The sequence below is a fragment of the Coenobita brevimanus genome, chromosome 65, assembly GCF_032717465.1.
Source record: "Coenobita brevimanus isolate Jiangsu-jjx chromosome 65, ASM3271746v2, whole genome shotgun sequence".
NCBI lineage: Eukaryota > Metazoa > Arthropoda > Malacostraca > Decapoda > Coenobitidae > Coenobita > Coenobita brevimanus.
The window spans coordinates 2,903,770-2,912,069 of NC_137018.1; the positions used below are offsets into that span (position 1 = coordinate 2,903,770).

At 42.8% G+C, this 8,300-nt stretch overlaps 1 protein-coding gene across 1 annotated transcript; it reads right to left on the minus strand.

The window, feature by feature from the left end:
* Positions 1–669: 669 nt before the first annotated feature.
* LOC145404872 (sulfotransferase 1A1-like) lies at positions 670–6,105 on the minus strand. Its single transcript, XM_080276374.1, has 5 exons — positions 5,981–6,105; positions 4,450–4,651; positions 2,990–3,116; positions 1,576–1,866; positions 670–782 (listed from the first exon to the last, which is right to left on the minus strand). The coding sequence occupies exons 1-5, from the start codon at positions 6,100–6,102 to the stop codon at positions 670–672; spliced, it is 855 nt and encodes a 284-aa protein (XP_080132500.1). The 5' UTR covers positions 6,103–6,105.
* Between the last annotated feature and the right edge of the window lie 2,195 nt (positions 6,106–8,300).

Below are 8,300 nucleotides of genomic sequence, written 5' to 3' on the forward strand. Positions count from 1 at the left end.
ACTGTCGAAACAAAAATTCCGAAATAATCATACGGGCAGAACTTCATCCTCCATCATTTGTCAGTACCTCAGGGATATGTTCTCTCGCGACATGACATGTAAAAAATCCATATCACTTTGCTAGCCAACGTTGCTTCTCAGGTGGGGTGTGCTAAGAGACTCTGTCCACTCTTTACCCTTGGACAGTTGCTGACTTTTTAACTACAAGGACCTTACTCGTCACTGAGTGGATTATCACTCCTCTGTGTGCGAGACAAAAGGGGGATAGGGATAGATAATCATATATACATCAGCTAAATCGGGTAGAGTCAAGAGCATTTCGTCTCATCATCCCCTTCTTTTTATCGACTCGGCTCATCTTGTCCTCTGTCTTGTCACTCTTTCGGTGGTATACTCGCGGACATAATTACTGAAGCACCCCATAACGATAAGTAAGTGAGACGGTGAGGAATGGCTTTAGAAACACCGCTATGCGGTATTCGGAACCCAACGAACTCTTCAGACTGTTATGGAAGAGTTTCGTAAATCTTCGGCTAAAAGGTGGATCGCCAATTTTGTCCTTAACTGTGCATTTGTGGGTCATAGGTTCTTCTGATTCTCGCCGGGATGTCACATTAGAGAGAGAGAGAGAGAGAGAGAGAGATGCGGCTAGTTTGACCCCCTCCACCATTACACAGAGTAGGTGAAGTTGATCCCGAAGGAGGTCATTTTTTCGACTGTCCACTTGTCCACCATGGCCTCCTGCTCCGGGGTCAGCTTGCCCTTCCAGTCCCCTGATTCACCTGCAGAGAGAGAGAAAGTGAATCGGTGGTCAGAACATGGTGAAAATCAGGATATTTTTTGACCCCCCTCCCCCTATACCGTACGGTTGTTCCAAAAAGCATTCGTCACTGTAGGTCCAATGTCTTCTGGAATCATTTAACCATTTGGAATTTACAGCTATTAATGCCTGTAGCTTATTAATGCCTGTATAATCTGTAGTAAATACGCCCATTCATTACATAATATACAGTCTTCAGGTGGAACCGAATATGAGAAGGAGTTCTAGGGCAAAGAAGCCAAAATAAGCTAATATATTTAAGTTCAGACAACCATCCTACTTCCCTTGGTGGCCGTACTAGAGAGAGAGAGAGAGAGAGAAGAAGAAGAAGAAGAAGAAGAAGAAGAATCTATTATATTTCCGATGAACATTTTTATTTGAAATATGTATCATGACAACGCCGTTCGACTCATTTATGGCTCTGTAGTGTGTTTAAATGTCTGTGCTTTTTTTTTATCATAAAGCTCTGAAGAAGCTCAGTAAGGGAGATTAAGCTGACCGATTCGATAAAAAAAAATCCAGAACAACAGTTGCAATACAAAGCAGAACAATACAGAAGAGAGCAATACAATACGGAGCTAAAAAATCAATACAACATAACCCACAACAGTGCAGAGCAATATATGTTAATAAAGAAAATACAGAACAGAACAGAAAACTGTAATACAATAGAACACAGCATAATACAAGAAAATACAACAGAATACATGACATGCAAAAAAATAATAATAATAATAAAATCAACACTACACTACCCTTCCTGAAAAATCCACCGTTTTCTTTAAGCACGACCTGATTCATGGAACTCATTTCCTCTTTGTTGACCCCCGTCGCCACGTTCCTACTCTTCATCTCCTTAAAGGTGGAGTGTCTGGCCACGTTCCGCAGCTGTTCCTCGCTCAAGTTAGTGCCCAGGAACTTGTCGAATTTCCTAAGTTCCCCCATGTAGTCTGCCTTAAGGTCCTCGAAGAAAACGAAGAGCAGGTTGGGGTGGTGACGGAGATCCCAGGCCTCCTTGACGTGTAGCCAGTAGGGACTGTACACCACTGTGGGGACAGGTTTATATGTGTGTGTGTGTGTGTGTGTGCTAGAGGAAGAGTAGCCTGACTGCGGACGACAGTGTGACAAGGGACAATTTTGTCTGTGGCCACCCCTTGCGGAAATAGTTAGATGGATAGATAGATAATTTCATCACAATCATCATCATCATCATCGTCATACGTTGGAGAGGTGCTGCATTCTCCCAGACCTCCTTGATGAGTAGAGAAGATAGAGCTTAATTTGTTGCTACACTAGAGCTATACACCATACACTACACGTTTATACACTATACTCAGGCAGCCTTTATTTTTTTAAATCCAACATAGTGTTTCATCCTGAGTTTCTGTGGGGAAGACAACTGCCTGTGAACACCTGTCATTTCCGGCTTAACTTTGCATCTCTCTTTATGTATTTCACGTTGATACACACCAGCTGAGTTAAATAAAATAAGAGTAATCACGCTTGGAAAAGAAAATCCAGTGCACTCCGCTGGAATTGCTTAAATTATTAGTATAGGGAGAGGGGCGCCTTCACGTGGTGGCACCAGTGGAACTGTTGTCCGATTCTACAAACGTCCATCATCTTTCCCCAATCCCCCGAAAGGAGGATGGTGGACAACAGGGAAAGGACAACTTCAGTCTACGACCCAACAATTCATGATCAGATAAGCCTCAGACCACAATAAGGGCAACAATAACAGTCCGAAATTTTATCTCATACCAGGAATTAATTTTAGTGGCGATAGTGGTGATAGTTTGGTAGTGGTAGTGGTAATAGGTATGGAAAATGTGGTAGTGGTGGTGATGGTGGCAGTGTGGTAGTGATGGTGATGGTGGCAGTGTGGTAGTGGTGGTGATGGTGACAGTGGTGGTAATTGTGATGGTGACAGTGGTGGTAATTGTGTAGTGGTGGTGTTGCTTGTAATGGTGATAGTGTGGTAATGGCGGTGATGGTGGTAATTGTGATGGTGTGGTTGTGGTGGTGATGGTGGTAATGATGATTTTGTGGTAGTTGTGGTGATGATGGTAATGGTAGTGGTGGTGGTCGTGATGTGATAATGGTGATGGTAAAAGAGGCGGTGATGGCAGTGGCAGTGGTGGTGCAGGCCTAAAATTACAGTAATCTTACGATCATCATCCACAAAGTACTTCACGAAATCCTGGAAGTTCCCCTCATAGCCGTGGAGATACATTAGGCGGGAGTGGTGATTGTAGGACACAACCACATCCTTGGGGTTCCTGGCCACGTAGATCACCTGAAAGTAGGGGCAACCAAAATTAAATGTACAGTTGCGTGCATTCATTACTGTACCTGATTCATATACCTAATCTAAATGTAACCTAACCTAACTTGACCCAGCCTAACTTGACCGCGTCCTTGGTGTTCGTAGCCACGTAGATAACCTGAGAATAGGGGTGTTTAGGTTAAAATAATGTACAGTTGCGGACATGGATTTTGGTTGACGATATACTTATTATGTTGATGTGCCTAGCCTAACTTCACCTTAACTACCCTAACTTCATACCCTCTGACCTGACCTTATATTACTTCACCTTACCTTACCTGACCTAACTTAACCTAACTTGAGTTCATTCTTCGGGTTCCTCGCCACGTAGATCGCCTGAAGAGAGTTGCAGTGAAACTTAAACGCACAGCTCTTAACATGAATTTCGGTGATACATAAAATTCTGCGCTACTGTCTGAAACTTAACACAGTTTAGACTAAATAAACCTTGCCCAACTTAAGATTAATCTGACCTAATCTATTCCTCACCTGGATGGCCTGAGGGTGGTGTTAGTGAAGATCAAGCACTTTCAGTCTGACAAAGCATTTTTTTTTTTCACGATTCTTGCAACTTTCACACGGTTTTATTCACATTAAGAAAGTCAATTAATAAGGAAGGCTGTGTCTATCTATCTTCTCCCCTTCGAAAAGCCCCTCGTCTGCTGAATAAAGGCGTCTGAAACTAGCAAGAATAAAATAAACTCGTCGTAGGGCTGAAGGGGGTCGACACCTGGGATGTGAAATAATTGCTTCCATTTTCCAACCCATCTCTCTCTTTCTCTGACACTATTTAGCCATAGGTCGGTGTCATACGTGTCAGTTTTTTGCAGATTTACGACACTGATTAACAAAGCCCATGGAGAGTAACAGTAGAGGCGACAGTACTTTTGATGGCGACTGTACATTTAAGAACATAAGATATAGTTGTAAAAATGTACCAAGAATTCTGCTAGAAATTCTGTGTTTCTGTACCTAGGGGAAACATGACTACTATCATTACTAGGGCTAAATTCCCGAAAGGATGTTTGCGAGGGGACGGCGAGAGTATTGGCATGTTTTGTTATATTTATGTGGGTTGCTGGTGTGCGCCATGAACTGGTTTGAGAGAGAGAGAGAGAGAGAGAGAGAGAGAGAACCGCACCATCCTATCAAGAAGGTGAGGGTGGTTCTTGAGGGAGAACAATAGTGATGCGATGACTTGCAGCTCGTGTGTGTGTGTGTGTGTGTGTGTGTGTGTGTGTGTGTGTGTGTGTGTGTGTGTGTGTGTGTGTGTGTAAGAGAAGAGATACAGACAGATACTTACCTTTATCTTGTCAAGCAGGTTGGGGTGGTGAAGGGAGAATGGTAGGTGTGACTTAATGACCCTAGGCTGTGGTGTTGCCTGGGACATCTGCAGCATCATACCGTCCTCGAGGTTCTTGCCGGGGCACAGGCTCTTGAAAGTCACGATGAACGGGTGCTTCTCGTCTAGTTGCTTCTTGCTGCCGCGGTGTAACATGTCCCTGCTGAAAAAGATATTCGGTTTTTACATTTATCTCTTAACTTCTGATCTTTTTTAGCCGGTTACCTCTCATTTTTACCCTCAAGTTGTTTTTTGTTGTTTTTTTACTCATCTCTTGTTCAACTCTGTAAGTTTTCTTCTGTTTACCTTTGATTATTTTCTTTACTGCCGCGGAGTAACATGTCTATACTGATAGAGATCTTTGGAGTTTACATGTAAGCTCTTTTTCAACTCATCATATTTTTCTTTTAATCCTTTACATCTTTCTGCACTCCACTGTCTCGGAGAACGTGTTCATACTGAAATGTCTTTTTTTTTTTTTTTTTTACTTACGGTAATCCTCTTTTCTTTTCTTTTTTTTTTTACTGCCTCAGAGTAACATGTTCATACTAAAACTTATATTTATTTATTTATTTTTTTATTTATTCATCATCATCATCGTCATCTGGACTTCATTTCCCACCCTACGGCAGGGTGAGGAGTAGCACGTCCAGACAGCCTGAGTTTGCCCAGTCCAATGGGACATGCTTCCATTCACTCGTCATTCAACCCCCCGGAATCCTGGCTCTATCTGATACGCCAAAACCATTAATCACATTCCGCAGCTTCACATAAACGTATCCGATAGTCAATCCGGACGCTGCCACGTTAAAAAGGGATGCCAAATCCGTGATCATGCACTTCATCTCACAACATTTTTCCAGCCAGCTCGATCTCTTGTCAGTTCCCTAGCCTCACCGACTTCCAAACCTCTGTTCCTCACACACTCATCCACCATATCCCTCCACCTTTTTGGCCTACCTCGCCTCCTTCCTCCGTCAGATTAGCTCAGATATACCTTTTTCACCACTCTACTGTTATCCATTCTCTCCACATGACCATACTTTTTCAGTACACTCTCTTCGATTCTGGTGTCCACAGTCTTCTTCACTATCCTATCCACTCTCTGTACTCCACATACATTCCTCAGCAGTCCCATCTCCATTCTCCACTGCTCATACTCTTGACTTTTCATATTCATACAACACCATAGTCTCACATCCATATGTTCTTTATTTATTTACAGTATACATAACATTTTTTACTGTTTATGTTTCTTTTCCCTGTAACTCTTATTGATCCTTTACCTCTGTTTTTTCTATAGTTTTTTGTTTACTACGTCTGGACAACAAATCCATACTAAAAATTGTATTAGTTTTTAACCCTTTGCTTTGTTTTCATTTAAAGTGGACGGAGTACAGTACTATATTCTTGTGTCAGTCTCTTGCTGCAGTTCAGTATTCAAGATAGTATTTTGTAAGCCATGTTAAAGAGAACAGACTGTCTGTCTTACTCCAGGTAGGGAGACCGTGCCATGATGGGGAGCAAGGCCTGGGGGTGGTCCAGGTTCGGGTTGTTGAGCATGGTCCATACGATCTCCTGGGTCCACGTTGTTCCGCATTTTGGGTACGTCATCACCATTACATCACTCGGCTCGTACTGGGGGGAGGGAGGAGGGTCGAGAGGGAGGAAGGGGGTTAGTGAAGGGGTTGATGGGGTGGGTTGTGGGTTTAGTGGTTAACGGGGTGGTGGGGGTATAGTGAAGGGGTTGTGGGGGAGGGAAGAGGTTTGATGGGGGTGGGTGGGGTTTTAATGAGGGGGTTGTGGGTGGAGGGAGAGGGCTTAGTGAGGAGGTTGATGGGGGGGGGGTGTTATTGAAGGGCTTGAAAGGAGAGGGAGGGAGTTTACCGATGTCAACAAATTACCTTGAAATTGTAGATGTTGTCAGCAATATTACCTGTGTGACTGATGCATAGCTGGCGGAAGACAAAGCCAAATGGCGACCATGTGGCACACCTACGACGCCGCATCTCTTAGTGCGAATAACGGGTCATGGTACGAAAACTGGAGCGATTTTGGGGCGAAAAAGCTGTACGAAAACCGAGTTGTACGAGTAGAGGGGCGTACGAATTCCGGGGTTCCACTGTACAGTATATGCTTAAGGGGGTCAGTGACTTCTAGGCAACATGTACTGGGCGTCTCCTCATAACCCATCGTTCATTGTCTTATCTTTTCACTCACGTAATTTTCTCATTCATTCTAGTGACGTATTTTCCACATTATTCGTGTTACCTCCAGACGATTTAGGTAGGGAGGACCTCTGATATAGTCTCTCTCTCTCTCTCTCTCTTCCCTAACGATCAGTGTCATTAAACCCTTAGGAATTTGTTAGCATCTTTTATGTATGCGTACGCATAACCTGAAGAACTATTTATAAAAGATCTTAACGAATTTCCAGAATATGCACATCTCCACAGCAGATGACTATTACGGTGTTATATATATATATATACACACTGTACTTTAATGTTAACTCTCATTTGATTTCGACGTGGTTTTAATGAGTGAAGACAAACGTATATACAAGCGATCTTCACACAGGCTTAGAAGAATGTATTTGTATGGCCAGTGACCTTAATGGGATACAGTAACACGTCATTATAGTTGTATGGAGACACACAGCAAAACTGAAGCGCTACACCACGGCAGCCTCACAGGAAACGCAATTATCGTGTAGTTGTGAGGTGTTTGATGAGTGGATCAGAGAGAGAGAAAAAAAAAGTGGTCTTATACACAGCCTTAGAGAGAGAGAGAGAGAGAGAGAGAGAGTTTTTATATACTGTTCTCTTATCGTGACTTTCAGTGCATAATCTTGAGCAAAAGCACTTCGTTCATTCGCCACGGGGACCTCATTTTATATCCTTTGTACCCCAGATGATTTTGCCAGCTGAGGGAGAGTGCAGTACAGATGGCATGTGTTCATCTGACGGAACTGTGCAACTCTGTCAACTACAATACGCTGGCTTAGGGCTCGCACTGTCGTTGGTCAAGGCAGCTCCCTAACACCTCTTCCTTAGCGATTAATTTTTTGATACGGCTAGGTAATATCAGTCTGTATGTTATTCGTGGTGAGTAAGGTTGTATTGGAATTTTTTAAATAACACAGGATACTAAGAAGTAATAAAAAAAAATAATAATAAATCGCTTAGGAAGAGATGTTAGGGAGCTGAAAGGGGTGAGTCCAGTCTTGTTTCTGTGTGTGTTGAAAATGCACAAAAGGGTAAAAAAGATATAAGAAGGAAGAATGGATGCGAAGAAGAGAGAGAGAGAGAGAGAGAGAGAGTGAAATCAAGCTCTGAGGTTGCATAGTCACAGGCATCACCCTTACTTGCGTTACATCTCAATCTTTCACCTCTTATCTGATATATACTCTTTTTTTTATTGCCCCTCTCATGGTTGGAAGAAGTCTAGGGTCTGTATTCTCGTCTGCCAAGGAAGCACCCTAACACCTGTTCCTAAGCGATTTGTTTTGTTTATCTGTTACTTTTTTTTTTTACCGCTCTCATGGTCGGAAAAGTCTAGAGTCTGTATTCTCGTCGGTGAAGGAAACCCCCTAACACTTTTTCCTAAGGGATTTATTTTGTTTATTACACCTTACTGTCCATCTCCGTGTCTCATAAATCCTTCCAATATCGCCATACCCTGCATAAATAACTTAAAAAAGGATATTATCCACATATTCACAAATAAATCGCTAAGGAAGAGGTGTTAGGGAGCAGCGTGTGTGTGTGTGTGTGTGTGTGTGTGTGTGTGTGTGTGTGTGTGTGTGTGTG